This window comes from Artemia sp. Qi Xiang Cuo, chromosome 19 (genome assembly GCF_049724085.1).
Source record: "Artemia sp. Qi Xiang Cuo chromosome 19, ASM4972408v1, whole genome shotgun sequence".
Taxonomy (NCBI): domain Eukaryota; kingdom Metazoa; phylum Arthropoda; class Branchiopoda; order Anostraca; family Artemiidae; genus Artemia; species Artemia sp. Qi Xiang Cuo.
The window spans coordinates 19315556-19332042 of record NC_142812.1 but is presented as its reverse complement, the minus strand read 5'-3'; the positions used below and the strand labels follow the sequence as shown (position 1 = coordinate 19332042).

Here is a 16487-nt window from a genome sequence, read left to right as displayed (position 1 = left end):
TCAAAGAAAACGCTGTTAAGGTCTCATTCGAATGCTGATGCTTAAGTCTACGGACTTTTACAAATTTGTCTTGATAGCTTGATTTATCTTGATAGGCGCTCTTAATACCTGACTTTGCACTAGCGAGAACTATTTAAACTTTATTGTTCGGAATTAGCGGTAGAGTGATTATTCTGTTCAGAAAACAACTACTGAACCCGACGTGGTTTCCCTATTTAGGAACGTGACTTTCAAAAGAAACGTGGAACGAATGTGATTTCAAATGTGACTTTTCGGGTCTTCATTTTAAGACTCTAGTTTCAAATCTGAATCCCTTCTACCTTGTCAAAAAAAAAAAAAAAAAAAAAAAAAAAAAAAAAAAAAAAAAAATTGAAAATACCTTTTCAAGGTATTAAAAATGAAGAATTTCAAAATATAATCCCGTAGATGGATAAAGCTGAATTTCAGCTACCAAATGATAGCTAAACTGTTGCGTTATGTTGAAACATAAAAACCTCGGCGTACTGGGATTGCTACATATGCTGCAATTCATATAAACTAAAGTGAATTTTCTGCATAATTATCCCCTAACTATTAGAATATACACGTCCTGTATGGCATTTCGCCCTGACAAAAAAAGTAAGTGATAAAATGAAGGTTCAGAAGGGATCACAAGAAATCACCTACAGAAATTCTCTGTTGACTAAAAGCATTAGAACTAGACCCCATTTTTCGTCCATCGTAAGAAACCTGAAACTTGAAACCAGAAAAGGAGCCTGAAACTTGGCTCCTTTTGTCCCTCTTAAACCCCCACTCCCCACAGAAGCTCCACACTTCCCCCACTCCCCACAGAAGCTGACGAGCAAGTTCCCAAATTGACATCAGTTTACTCCAGGTCACAACATTATTCTTTAAGCTTTGTGTGACCGTAACCTATCTTGTGACCGTATCTTACCGTATTTTAATCACTCTAGTTATAGTCATTTAATAACCATCGGATGGACCATATTTATGACCTGAGACCTGACTGTACCATATTTGGGCTGTACCCATGAGTGCGTGCCTTGCTTACAATAAATAATTTAATTTGGTGTGTAGGGAACTATGTATAAATTGCTGTTTAGCTTCTCCCCCCCCCCCCCCTAAATTAGCATTTGTCTATGTATTTACTGATCTATCGATTTATAGAAAACAAGATATAAAAGAGGAAAACAGATGAAAAGGAGCATTTAATTTTCATTAATTAAGCAGATGTAATTAAGCATTAATTACATGGAAAAAGGTAAGAAATGTAAAAATTTAACCGCACATATCTTGACGCTGTCCTTCAGGTTCTGGTTCTAATTTAATCAAGTCATCAACACGAAGTATAGTGTTAGCAGCTTCAGTGGCAAATTTGAGAGATTTAATCTTAGAAACTGCCGGCTCAAGAACTCCAGCTTTTTTATTATCTCGAATCACACCATTTACAAGATCAAGACCATACCTGAAATAGAGAAAAAAAGACGAAATAAAAGGAACAACATTAGAGAGAGAGAGAGAGAGAGAGAGAGAGAGAGAGAGAGAGAGAGAGAGAGAGAGAGAGAGAGAGAGAGAGAGAGAGAGAGAGAGAGAGAGAGAGAAACTACTGTAACTTGAATAAACCAAATCTTCAACTTAGCCTTCCTAGAGATGCTCAGGTCCTGACCTAACATCAAAGGTTGTTTAAAAAATCACTAAGCGTTTCCCCAAGACAAAAAAAAGAGTAAAAGAGAGAAAAAGCAACATAAAAAACTACAAGCAAATTTGCATCTGTTTCCTTAAAACGCAAGAAAAATCCCACACATCAGTTAAGGTACATTTTAATCTTAATTTCTCAAAGTTACAATCTTCCAAATACTACTGCTATTTCTGACAACTCATCGAAGCACAAAGGCAATTGAGGTCAACACAGATGGACACGCTCCTCCTCCAGCTCACTCTTTTTAGACCTTCATTCTCTACCACGTAGTTCTTGCTGCCTTTAAATTTTTTCTTATGACCTCTTCTCACTCTACTGGAGGACGCCCTGCTTTTTTACTTGGCTGCCACTGGACTGGTAGTAGACATGATTTTAACCTATTACCCCTCATCCGTAAAATACGACCTAAACCATTTTAGTCTTTCTTCCATCATAAAGGAAAAAGTGGCATCAGCTTGTTGCTTGGTATACTGTCATTCAAAGGAGCACTTGAAGCTTTCCTTAAGACAATTTCTTAGGAAAACCTCAACCTTCCGAATCACCCATGTTCTAAAGCCATAATTAACCTTTTCCGTCATTTGGTACAGAAGCATTATCCTTTGTCTGAAACTCGTTTCCGCCAACGTCCAAAATGTGGTTGCGTCATTTACAAATTCCAGTATAGAATCAATTTTAGCAGTAGTGCAAAAGGGGAGTACTTGTGTTTGGAGTGTGGCCACCCTGTACAACGCACTTTGAGAATAACTGTCTTATACGCAGTTTTCGAATGCATACGACGGACAAGACAACGAACACTTTCACTATCAAAAAAAAAAAAAAAGAAAAAGCGTTTGTGACTAATAAACTTGCAAGTAGTTGATCATGCAACTAGGGTCCCAGAGTGTAAATAGACGAAGGTGGACTCCCTTACGATGTTTAGTACAGTGTCCCTCCCGGTATCAGAATGTGCGTACAACAAGACATCGCTAGGTCAATGTCTGTAGAGAGAGGATACCGTGTTCAGATAGTCAATGGAAGATCTTTAATCTGAAGCATTGAAGCGGCCATCGTGGAGAGGCACTGTTGTCACCTTCTTCGTCAGCCGGCGTGGGAAGACCTAACTGAGTATTTATAAGTAATATTTATCACTTACATAATGCTAATTATGATAACGACTTACCTTCACTGAAGCCTTTATGTCTACTCGTATATTTGTAAAAGTTAGGTTTACATGGCTTAATAATGACACTTTTTGTTTATAACATGAAAACTTGGTCAATACACTTCCTACAATAACACTGTTCTTCACTAAAAGCTTATATCTACAGCTTCTATTACACGAATACCACATATACTAAGCACGCAGGGATTCTCCAAAATATTCAGCACTAATACTCCTCGCCGTTGCATTAGCAATTCATTATTATCAGAACCGTAGAGGGAATAAAATCGCACACTTACCACTTAAGTGCAGCATGTTCGGGCTTCGTTTGGGCTGAGTTGTGGAATGCTCTCAGTTTCGCCACCAGATCCGTGGCATCTTGACCAGCATTTACAGCTAATATTTTCGGAATAACTAGGAGAGACCGAGCGAATTCAGCAATACCAAGCTGCTCACGAGAACTCTAAAATACAATAACACTTTGTTTTCTATATTCGTTATATACATCTGCATTTTCATCTACACTGTTATTTACATATATCACGTGTACTGACTACAAGTATACTAGAACTATAGATACTTGTTAAAAAGCCGGACTTGCAGGTTCGACTTCTGTTTTTTTTTTTTTATCTTGACAATAATTAAACGAATTGTTTTTTCATCCCTTAGCTTGACTCCTCCCTCCATAAGAAAAGAAAACTTACAAATGGAAGAGGCATTCGAAGCTATTCGAACTTCGTCTCAGAGGTGGATCTCTCTACTTTAGAATACCCTTGCTTCGGCTCAATTACAATCCGCCTATCCTTCTAATGATGACAGTTTTTTTTTCTTTATTGAGACTTAGCTTTATATAGATACGTTACAAAATCTTTTTAAAAATGTAAGAGACACCTTGACCGAAAGCCACCAATAACAACAACGTTATAGATTAAACCAACGTTGTAAACTAAAAAAAAAATATCATTAAAAAATACAAAAATTATTGAACCAAAGCTCCAAATATTAATTATCCAATTTGTCGTAGTTAAAAATTGTCGCTATTACGCCCAAAGAGTAAAGGTAGCTTATAAGAGTGAAAACTTGCACTAGTCGTCACCTGAAAGCGGTTTTGCCGAATCTGTTTTTCCAAATGCGGGAGGAAAACGAGTTTGAAAATTTTGACATTTGAATCTCAGAATCGGCTACAGCTAGAGTGTCAATTTTTTTTTCACAATTAAGAAGAAAAATCACTTATATTGTTGTGTTTGTTTTTATTGGCCTAAGGTGAGCCTTTCCTGAGATAAAATGGAATGAATACCAGTTTCGGCAAAACCGCTCGGAAATTCTGGAACATAGGTAAGATATGGCAAAAGGGAATTGGCTCAACATGAATTGGAAATGCGACTTTCGGCAAAACGTATTTCATCTGATAGACAAATTTTAATAATTAACTGGACAATTAACAATTTCTGGTTTAAACCTTCGGAGCATTAACGGCAGAGGCTGCTTCGGGACACGCTTGTGTTTTCAGCCGAAGTGCTAGGTACCTCAGCTCTGTTACAATTTCTAATAAGACTTTTCATATATGTCACTTCTACTGTTGGCATGAAACAGTAAAGCGATTCTACGTCTTTTATTTTTTCTGTTGGCAACTCAACTACTGTACTTGAAGGTACAGGAGGCAGCAACCTTTCCACAACATTCACTGCTGACACATTGGGCAATGGCTTCCTTGGGCTAGCCTATGGTGCAATCAGCGCTACAGAACGAGTAGTAGCTGCAAACGAAGTTTTGTAGAACACCCATTTGGACAGTCCTTGCCTAAACTGTAATAATTTCGCCTTTGAAAATGGCACTAATCTATATTTATAGTATTTGAACGTTTTAGCGTAATAAAAAACTTCTGCTCGGTCATTTGAATAATGACAAACGGGCCACGGGGCCAAACAATTAAAAGCTTATTTGTGAAGTCTAGTAGCGAAAAGACTTCCTTGTGCTTCAAATAACCTCCTAAATCGTGGAGTGACCAGGCTCAGAATACTTCATCAGGATGTCTTGCATCATGTAGCTCATTATTGTGATTATGATTTTGAGACACACATGAATCTTAGGCCTGATAATTATATCATGTTCACTAAAATAAGAAAGATCGTCTTCTTCTTATCCATGGTCGCGTTCAGCAAATCAGCAACTTTCGGCAAAACGGACCATGCTATAATCCCGTATGCGATTCGGCAAAACCGCTTTAAAGAAAATGCGATTCGGTAAAGGAGAACTGCAAAATACAGGCAGTTAGAGACGTCTTACAGCAATGTCAATTAGACCATTCGAGAGAGAATATTTTTTTTTTTTTACACAAAATAGAGTTTGTAACTCAGTTTCGCCAAAAAAGGTTATTTTCGGCAAAACCGCTTTCAGGCGACGTAGTGTCTTAAAAAAAAACTACAAACGCTATCTAGCATTTGGCGACGCTTGGCGTTTTTTCAAACTCTGTAATAATTTTTCTCGCTAGGAACTGAGATCAGACGTTATTATTACCCTAATTTTACCAATTACACTAATTAAATTAATTGTTCTTATTGTTACAGTGAAAAAATGTTAAGTTTCGCCAAACACAAGATGGTGTTGATAGTTTCTTTGTCAACACTAGCACCGGTTCCCACCCTTATAAATTACCCATACTCTTTGATTACGCCTGAAGGTCGTATCTAACATTTTCGAACTTCTGAAATAATTGCCAAAAACTAGTTGTTAAGCTATCCTCCAAGGTAGGATCTCCAAGGTATCCTCCCGTAATACATGTTCAATTCCACTTTGATCCTCCTTATCTACATTTCCCTATTGATCCTTACCTTGAAAGCAGAATTGAAAAGCAAAACTTTGCCTATATCTCTCCGAATAAGGCTCACTGAATCTAGGGCAGGTGCCCAAATGCAGGGTATTAGAATTTGGATGAGTACTTGCATTATTGGAATTATTGAAATCGGAAACTACCCCCCCCCCCCCAAGAGGACATCAACTTTCAGAATATAACCATCTAACCCCAATAAATGCCCGGTGTATTTGACTAGAATTACGTTTGATATGTTCTAGCTGTATGTAATAGCTTGATATAACAACATGAGTAAGGCCATCCCTCTTCTCGGAACGTGGGCACGTGTCCGAGAGGACATGTGCCGAGAAAGGCCTCTCACGCGTCCGAGATGCCTTTCAAAAGGCAGCCCTTTGTTGTTGTATATTATTTATATATACCGTTCTGTATAGTAAATTCACCTCTCTTTTATTAGAACAATAAAAGAGAGGCGAATGTTCGTTATTTATATCGTTTATACAGTATTAAATTTACTTAAACCCTCATAGGAGGGTTTCTTTAGTAACCAAGAGATATTGATGTATATTAATTCTGGAAGATTGAGTGTTTCCAGGATAAAAGATTCTCTATCCAGGATAAAAACACAGCTTTGCACATCATCTCTGAATCGATCTGAAAGCGTTTTTGTCTAACCATATAAACTAATAAGGCCATAGTCCCACCTCACCCACTGCGTATACATCTTACATCACAGTCTGAGCAAAATTAATAAATATTGCATACAGGTTCTTTAGCCGTGACAAAAAAGAACAACAGAAAAGACATCAAATATTTTCACTCTAACTGACAACAAATAGGTTATTCCATATTCTTGTAAATCTAAGAAAATTTGTACAAGTTTGTTTTGTTTTATTCCCTATTTTAACATTCATGTTGCAATATTCATGAGCATTTCCCCTTTAATATGGTTAGAAAATATTTTTCAAGAGATAATTAAAAAAAAAAAAAAAAAAAAAAAAACGAAAAAAAAAAAAATTAAAATAAAACCCATTTTCGAAAAGGACTAAATTAGAAATGGAATATACTGGGGAAAAATTTTATTAGGATACAATTTGAGAAAAACGAGTTTTGCCAAACCCAATCCATTTTGTGCTCTCGTTTTCGCTTATATAGAATCTCGAGAGAGAAAAAAATTCTACTCTTAACCATTTTGAAAGCGAGTTTTCAAAAAATCTATAGTTATTATTTATGACTTTTTAGTCTTCTCTAAGACTAAGAATAACAAGTCTTTACTCTTCTCCAAGACCAAAATTTGTGTTTTCTAAGATTCGAAGTTACCACAGCCACGGGTTCTTACCCCTTTAAGTATAATAGCGTCTGTTTTATATTTTTGTTATGCTCAATCACCCGTTTATGGAACATTTGGAGTACTGGATAAAAAATTGAAAAAATTGGAAGCATTTAATTTGGAACACAGACACGCAAAAAAAGACGAAAAAAGGAACTAAGTTTGCTAGAGACTTCGCTAAAATATTCATTACCCAAAGTTAGGGTTTCTGAAGGTACAATGAATGTGCAAACGGCAAAAGAGGGTGACATACATTCTTAGCTACTTTTCTATTTAGTGTTACTAATACGATCGTGACCACATGATAATCCCGAGTTAGTATTAAAGAAAAAGAGTCAAAATAGATTTTAAACTATCTCCATTACTGACTCGCTTTAGGAAAAATGTTGCAACTTCGTTTAGATTGCCTAAAGGTAAACCATTCACAATAAAACTAAACATTCGGAATTGGTAAAAAATGTTCCATAAATTTAACAAATTTATGGAACAAAAATATTAGTCAGTGAGTTAAGGAAAATGAGTTAATAAAAAACTATTCACAATAATATAATAAAAAAACGGTATTTTTTTCAATTATAGACAAAAATTTCCTTTCAGTGAAAGAGGATACAAAAGGGAAAAAATTATCTTAATGATGCCACTACAGACATGCACTTGAATGGCAAAATACGATGACATCATATTTCTATCCGCAAGAGAAATTGCGATAAATCTTTTCTAACTCCAAAAAAGTTGACATTCTCCAACAAGCGGCAAGATGTGACAACCACGAAATGAGAAAAGAAAATGTATTTAGTTTTTCGTTGCAGAGGTGAGGACGGTAATATTCATACTGGTGTTCTACCTTGACATTTTGATATTTTGACAAATGAAGAAGTATTTCTTTTCTTACTACCTTATAGATAGCTAATGCAGGTTTCGAATTTTAATTTGCAACAAACTAGCTGAATCCCAAAACTTTCCTCAAGAACATAGCCTAAAACTGGAACGGGCTAACAACAAATACACATATTCTGTTCTTATTCCACCTATAAAATCCTGGTAAAGGCAAATTAAAACTCCATGTGTTATTTACATTTATATTTGCTACATGCTATATCTATATAATTTGTTAGTTTTATTACATTAGTTAGTTCTATAATTGGATTAAATAAATAAAAAAAAGAAGTTTTTATTAACTGAAAGTAAGGAGCGACATTAAAACTTAAAACGAACAGAAATTATTCCCTATATGAAAGGGGCTGTCCCCTCCTCAATGCCTCGCTCTTTACGCTAAAGTTTGACTATGTCTCACAACTTTATTTTTTAAAACAATGAAAAACTTTAGCGTAAAAAGCGAGGCGTTGAGGAGGGGGCAGCCCCTTTCATATACGGAATAATTTCTGTTCGTTTTAAGTTTTAACGTCGCTCCTTACTTTTGTAAGGAGCAACATGTTGCTCCTTAGTTTTTTGTTTTTTTTTATCAGTCTCGACTAGATCTTACCAGAGATGTGGCAAAATTTTCAAGATGAATGCTAAGTGCAGCTTCTACTGCTCCACCCCCAACAACAACGGCCTTGGACTCAAGTACCCTCTTCAGAGCGCACAAGGCGTCATGGATTGAACGCTCCATCTCATCACAATATGCATCATTGGGGCCACGGAGGATAATTGAGCTGGCGGTTCTGGCTTTTGGTCTAAAATATAAGGGTAGGCAATTGTTAATGCAATTAAATTATAGCGAGATTCAATTATCCAAATGATTGGCTCTATATAGAGAAAATCCACCCAGAAGTTCAACAATTAAATTGTTTTCTTCTTCATTTTGTTTTTAATTTGGCACCCGCTACAGCCAAAAATTGCAGAAAATCATAAGGACGCTTTTTCAACACAAATCGGTTTGTGTTTTTTTTTTCTAAGTTTTTAAGACACTTCTGGTGTGTAAATCCCTTTCCTTAGCACTTTTCAACAAAACTATAAAATAACTCATGGGGGAGGGCATTGTTCAGGGGTTAAACACCCCCCCTCCCCCATTCACTATATTCATTTATTTTATATTACTGTGTTCATGGCCGTATATTTGACTTTAAAATACACTTATTTGTCTATCTATCTAATATGCAGAATAATTGTGCCAAACACATTTTGCATACAGACCCGTTATGCTTACCCGCCCCTCCCCCCACTAATGTGGAAATCTATAGCGCAAATTTATTTCTAAAGTAACGAAGAAACTAACAAAAAAAAAACGGTGTGTTCTCGAATTTTACACAGCGTAAACTTGAGTGAGATACGCATAATACACAAGTACCAAAATTCAATCCCCCTACGGAAATTAAAAAACTAAAACTCAAATAAAATTCTCAAATTTGGAAGGGGGTATTTTCCGAGGGAGTATTCGCCTAGAACCTTTTTTTTAGATATTACCTAAAAAAGGTTCCAGGTGTATATTTTTACAAGTGCATAACGAATAAATTTTAAACATGATTTTATCGACCAGACAAATAAAATTTTAAATGGGGCCGTTCCCTATATGTACCAAAAAAAGACTATTCAGCTCATTCAACAACCTTTCTTCTTCTTGTTTTTATTCTCCATCAACTGTTCGAAGACCCTACTTCAAAACACACAAGAGTAACTTACTGCTGCTACTCTAAGACTCATCCCAGCGTCAAGTCCACACAGTAGCATAACCCCCCCCCCCCCCAATATCTTCAAACTTTCAGAATACTCATTAATTCCACCCACGATCTTCGATTTTATTTAAATCCATTTTCGTGACCTCTTCCTACCTCATTCGGTGATGTTCTGGTTGTTGTTTGCCCCTGATGGACCCTGATGTTTGCCCCTGATGAACCTCTAAGACCCCTTTTTTTAACAGCCTATGAGATTCAATTCATAAAGCTAAACCAACCGTCTTGGCCTTCCTTTCATTACACATTTATTTCATATCGAATAAAATACACTTAATATATGTTTTTTGACAAAATTTGCCCTACCTCAATAAGACAATATTTTACAGCATCATCCGCATTACTTTCTTGCCACTCTTCTCGTATCTTATTTGCCTTTTATATATTGTGATATAATAGCTAAGACTAAGGTATTTCATGCAAATTTCAAAAAAGGAAGAAGTGCAGATCCTACGCATTTACTGAAATAAGTTCATCATCACCAATTCTCTCCATACGACTTCAGTTGCTTCACCCGAATGAGCGGCCTCAAAAGCTACGTCATCCTTGAATTTAACCATTGAGGAGAGGAGGGTGGCACCACTGGCTTTAGCTATTCTCTTCAAGTCTACCTTTAAGGTTTGGTTCAAATTAGGTTAATTTAGATTAAGTTGACGCGTCAATCTAATTTAAACCAAACCTGATGTAACTTGGCTATATTTAGATATGACAACCAAGATTGGAATGTCGTGCAAAGTCAAAAAAAGAAGTGAACAACCTACACTTTTACTAAAATAAGTTCATCATCGCCAACTCTCTCCTGCACGACTTCAGTTGCTTCACCCAAATGAGCTGCCTCAAAAGCTTCTTCGCCCTCAAGATTAACCATTGAGGACAGGAGCGTAGCCCCAGTGGCTTTTGCTATTCTCTTCAAATCTGCCTTTTTACATCTTCTAACTGCCATTGCCCCGGATTCAACAAAATACTAAAAAATAAAATATATTATTTTTTATCACACAGAAAATATGCTCGGTTTTACTTAATATAAGAAAAGTATTCGTTCAAATAGTTATAAAGCATATTAAACCAAGAATCTTCCCAAACACAACACAAAGTTTGATCTCACCGATTATTTTAATTGAGCCATTCAGGCATCAAATCAATGCATTGTATTTTACAGTCATTCTTATCACAAATATATTACAAATATATCACAATATATCACAAATATATCACAAATATATCACAAATATATCATAAATATATCACAATATATCACAAATATATCACAACATATCACAAATATATCACAAATATATCACAATATATTACACATATATTAAAATTCCCACAGCTTTTTCCTACTAAATGATTAGTACTCTATAACCAAACATGGTATATTTTCTTCGTCAATTTTCTCCATGCCTTTTCTGGAAGTTGTTCAATTTGGCATTTGGGGTACTTAATTAGTGGTTAATTTTCACTTTTTAAGAACCTCTATCCGTTCACTAAGAACAAAAGAAAACACACACACACGCAAAAAAGAAAGAAAAAGATAATCCTGTTGAATTGAAGTTATCAGGTATTTTGCAGTAGGTTGCATAGGTTGCATCAAGACATGGCTAATTGCAGACAGAGAAAAGCCAAGACCGACAGTCCAAGTAATTGAGAGGCAAATGTAATTGAGTAGACAAATCTGAATTTGAGGCTATTTATATAACAATATGGCGGTTATCCCTGATTATTAAAAAGGGCAAATTCTACATATCAAAAGAATAAAAAGATAACTACTGAATAAAATTGGGAACATTTAATTTGTAATATTAACTTTTAGTAACTTTTGATGAATTAATCAACGAATTTTTAATATCAAATTAATGAATTTAATTATAAATCAACTTTTAAATAATTAATAGTAAATTTTAATTACTGCCCAAAGTCTACAATTAGCCTAGCCCTTAACTCACCGCATAATTTTCTCTATTTATCTACACTCATTTCCACCAAGAGAAAAAGCTATCGATACAGCTTTAATTCGTTTTTTCCTTAGCAACTCAGTAGGCAAGCTTCCCCCTTTGTCCATTTTTTCTTTGCAATTTTTTTCTGTGATTTCCCAGCTCTCCTAAAATGCTTGCAAAACCAAAAAGCTTTGCCCCCCCCCCCCCAAGAAGGAAATCCGAAGACACCTACCCTCTCCCCCCGATATCGCTTTCAAAAAAAAAAGAAAAAAGAAGAAGAAGAAGAGATTCCCGTGATATTTATTCTTTAACGACCTTGCAAATTTTACGGCAAAAAGATGTTTACCTTCAAACAGAGGTCATCAATACCACCTGTGGTGAGAATGACGTTAGCTCCAGATGCTATAATTTTTTGGATCTTTTCTTTAACCATGTCTGATTCTCGGTCTCGGATTGCAGCTAGCTGCTCTGGATCATGAATTTTAATCTGTAAATAGATTCAATAAAATAATAGGTTGTAACGTAACAGTATAGCCATAAATAGCAGGGTTGCTATAAGTAAAATTATATGCATTTTTCTAAACTTATTAATTTTTAGCTAAATACCTGAAAATTCTAGCAGATATTTCTTAACCTAAATTTTATGTAGCATGTCTAAAAGACTGAAAGAGCAGTAAAACGGTATTTGGAAAAAAGCAAATTTTGACCCCTAATGCATCTGAATTTTTGACCATCTGGAAAAAACATTGACCCATAAGCATCATACTTTGAAAAAGGGAAGAGCAGAACTGTTGCAAGAGATGGCCAAAAGAGAACTAGAGAAAAAAGAACTACGTTGGAATGCACGGAAATGGAATTGCTGCACTTGAAGAAGAGAATGAAAGGATTGTGGAAGAAATCCAACCGCTTTAGATCCCCTGTTTGAAGTTGAATCTGCGGCCTGTGCATTGTTTTGGAGAGCCTATGCCATGATGGCCTAAATTTTTGTCGACTTCAAGGGAATTTACGCTATTTTGGTTTGAAAAACAAGCAGAAATTTATCACCTTCGGAATTACGAAATTTTTACATTTGTTTCTTTTATTTCATATAAAATTATGCTACTATTAAAGCATCTTATTCTTCTTAGAAATTCACTTTTTTTATTCGATTACGATAATAAAACGCACATTCTTTTTTTTTATTCGAGTACGGGACTCCTCTCAAATCCTCTTTAAATCGAATCCTAAAAAAAATCAGTATCATCTGCGAGCCTTCTAGCTTTTCTCATTTGTGTCTCAGTCAGTATTTATGCCCCGAGCAGGATCGAACCTGTCTGTAGAAAAAATCCCCAACAACTGAAACGTCAATTTGTCGCCCTATGAACCATTAATGGCCTAGGAGGGTCTTTATCCTTTTTGTCCCTGGCAAAATATCAAAATACTTATACAGAATAAAAATATAACTAAATTACGGAGGGCATCACTTACAAAATTAGCCTTGCTAATGTCTATCTTAGGTAGAGCATTCATACCCAAAGAAAGTATTCAGGTCTAAAAAACGGCATTAAATAAAGCCAAGTATGAAATAGAGCACCAAATTAAGAGTGCTGATTCTATAAGTCAGGCGCGAAAATTCACAAAAATGTAGAGGGAGGAGGGGAACATATTCTTTAAAATCAAGGGGGGGGGGGCAATTTTTTTGTTTTCTAGTGTTTTTTTTCGAAACTACACAAAAATATTTGTCAAAGAAAATACCAATAAATTTAAGGCAAAATCTTAAGGAAGAGGAAGGGAGTAAAAACATAGGTCAGGCAATCCTCCCTCATGGGTGACCCTGGCATCAATCCTGAAAAAAGAAGGAATGATTTATATTGGATCCGGTGTACTACCCCCTGAAAATTCTCCTCAAATATAAAATGAGCCACCAAAGAGAAGTTGAGACGCATAAAAAGAACGAAGAAAAGCGTATAATTGTACAGCAGCTATCATGAAGGATGGGACGGGGGTTTATTTTGTAGGCGGGGAGAACGGGGGGCGGGGCAGATGCCTAAAAGAGCGAATTTCAATGCCCAAATCGTCTGAATCTCCCCGAGCCTTCTGATAAACATATGAAGCAAAATGGGGGGAGGGGTCGGAATTAATCTCTAATCTCCCTTCATGTAGACTAAGCCCGAATACGGGTGCTGCGGGGCGGTACCTAACTCCTTATTACAGAAAAATGTTTATTAACATTAACATTTATTTAAAGCTTCATTTAACTAAACTAATTTGCTTCAAATTTCATAAAATTATATGCAACGATGTGTAAGTGCGCATTAGCTATTATGAAGGAAGGATGACGCATCATTTTGTAGGCAGGGAGCGGGGAAAGATATCTCAAAGAATTCATTTCATGGCCAAAACATACTAGGTCTCACCGAACCTTCAAATATACAATAAGTGCTAGGGATGAGGGAGAGGGTTAAAAATTGATTTCCCTGATTACGTCTGGTCTACACCTTCACTATTACCAACAGGTGGAGGGAGGGGCAATATGGCTCACCTAATGCTACAATCTTTTTCAAGTAGCATAAAATAGCACATGGTTTCGCAGGTCTACCTGTATAGAGATGAAAAATGCAAGACAAGGGCTCATTAGCCTCACCAGGATATTTCTTTCTCCACCCAGGCAAGGGTGTCGTTTCGGGAGGGGGGGATTGCCCCCCCAATAATTTGGAGAAACAACTAGTATATAGCCCATGTCCCTTGACTATCCAGATATGGAACTCTCTTGCCCCCCCCCCCAATAAAAATGCTGGAGCTACTCCCCTTCCTCCAGGAAGGGGGAGAGGGTCAAGTTCTACCAGGATCTTTGTTTTAAGCGGTTTTAAGTGGTAATTTTTCTCATAGCTTATGCACAATCTTTTAAAGTGTTTAAACATAAGTATACTATGTATCGGCACATTCAAGGTTTTATGGTTTGGTTTTCCAATTTAGCTTTATTTTTGGATATCAACAGTTTAATGATTTTTTTTTATGAACTATGAAAAAAAAATTATTTGAAGTACATTTTGAAGAACAAGGCGATTCAACATTTTTCTTGTTATTATCTTAAATTTCAGTCAAAAGTCGAACAAAGAGCTGGATTACGAGATAAGCGAATATTATCATTTAATATCAAACCGTTTCCTAAAATATAGGAAAATAATTGTTACAGACAGGTGCAAATCCATTTCCTTGCCAGGGGCGGGATTGATCCAGAGAAACTTTGATCAAGTGCCACGGCCAAGTGCCTACTGCACCGTCACAACGTATTTTTCCAAGAGCCTGTTCACACGCTTTTGATGGAAGAAGTTTTAAAGTTATAAAGCAATGTATGCAAATATGCAGTTACTAGTAATAGCAGTTGCCAAAGGTATTTCGCAAAATCTAGTTTTAAACAAGACGTCATGGCCGATGCTCAATTTCTGTCCCTTATGCACTTGTTATCATAAAAAGGCTATCACGTTACATTTCAGGGTTTTTTAGTTTTGCTATTTAGCTTTATTTTTAGATCTTATTAGCTTTATGAATTTTTTTTAGGAAATACAAAATATTCAGAGAACACGTGCGATTCTCCTATTGTCTTGTTATTATCTGAAAATCATAGGCAGCGCAATAGCAAACAAACTAACTGTCAATAGTAATTAAGAAACTGTCAAACAAGGCCATTCGTATAGAAGGAGTTGTCGTAGAAACTTTGGAAGTGGCTGATTCAATAGAAATTTGAACGTTCTGGTGCCTTTTCAAGAGGCAAAGTAATAGAAGGGCAACCAGATCCCCTCCCACGCACCTTTTTTCCCCAACGACATCCAATCAAAATTTTGAGACAGTCATCTTGTTCAACATAGTTGAAAGGTCCAAAAACTGTGTTTCCGGGGATGACAACTTCACCACAGTCCTCGGGGCAAGGGCTGTAAGACAATTCGTCCATTGTTTTACATATAGTATTTATTATAAAGAAAAAGGGGCATGTTTAACCCTTTGTGTCCAAACAGGCCGAGGCCATTCAGGTGAGGCTTTCACGGGATGAGGAGAGTGCTGAATTAAGTCAAAACACACTATGTGCTTGCGAGTTGTCAAAAGGGTGTATCTCGGTAATGACTTAGTAGGGTATTGAGTTGGAACTTTCAGGGAATGATGAAGGGGATGATCAATATACTAAAAGGCAATATGTGCACGCTACTATTACTACTACTACCACAATCAATGCTGCTATCGCTATTACAACTACTATTTCAGGAAATGTTGAGGGGGAAGTTGAACCAATCAAAACAGACTATGTGCATACCGGTTACTAAAAGGGCACACCAGCAAAATCTTAGGAACGGCTTAGCGTACTAAGTTGTAATTTCAAAGGGATGATGAGGGGGATGTTCAACTGATTGAATAGGTAATATGTTCAAACTACTTCTTTGCTACTCGTACTGCTACTACTTTTAGTACTACTACTAATACAACTACCACTAGTACTACTTTCTTTACAACTATCATGACTTCTTCTACTACTAGGGCTAATGATATGAACGTGAAAATTTAGGGAATACTGATGAGAAAGTTGAACTAAATCAAATCACAATCTGTGCATGTAGGTTGTCAAAAGGGTGTATCTCAGGAATGGTTTAGGGTATTAAGTTGGAACTTTTGGGGAAACATGTGCGCACAACTACTACAACTGCTATTTCTATTTTGACTTCTACTAAGGCTATGAGTATTAAGGTGAAAATTTCAGGAAATGTTGAGGAGGAAACTGAACTAAATTAAAACACACTAAGTGCATACATGTTTTCCAAAGGGCGCATCAGTAATATCTTAAGAACACCTTAAAATATTATGATGAAATTTGCAGGGTATGATGAGAGGGTTGGTCAACTGAAAAAAGACAATATGCGCATATTATTA

At 36.2% G+C, this 16487-nt stretch overlaps 1 protein-coding gene across 1 annotated transcript in view; it reads right to left on the bottom strand.

The window, feature by feature from the left end:
- Positions 1–1191: 1191 nt before the first annotated feature.
- Positions 1192–16487, bottom strand: part of CCT1 (chaperonin containing TCP1 subunit 1) — a 56422-nt gene continuing 41126 nt past the window's right edge. Inside the window, exons 7-11 of the mRNA XM_089105633.1 lie at positions 11935–12075; positions 10413–10615; positions 8463–8655; positions 3140–3303; positions 1192–1465 (exon numbers count right to left, since the gene is read on the bottom strand). Of these exons, the coding sequence (XP_088961759.1) occupies positions 1279–1465; positions 3140–3303; positions 8463–8655; positions 10413–10615; positions 11935–12075 (888 nt within the window). The 3' untranslated portion in view covers positions 1192–1278. The remainder of the gene's footprint in view (positions 1466–3139; positions 3304–8462; positions 8656–10412; positions 10616–11934; positions 12076–16487) is intronic.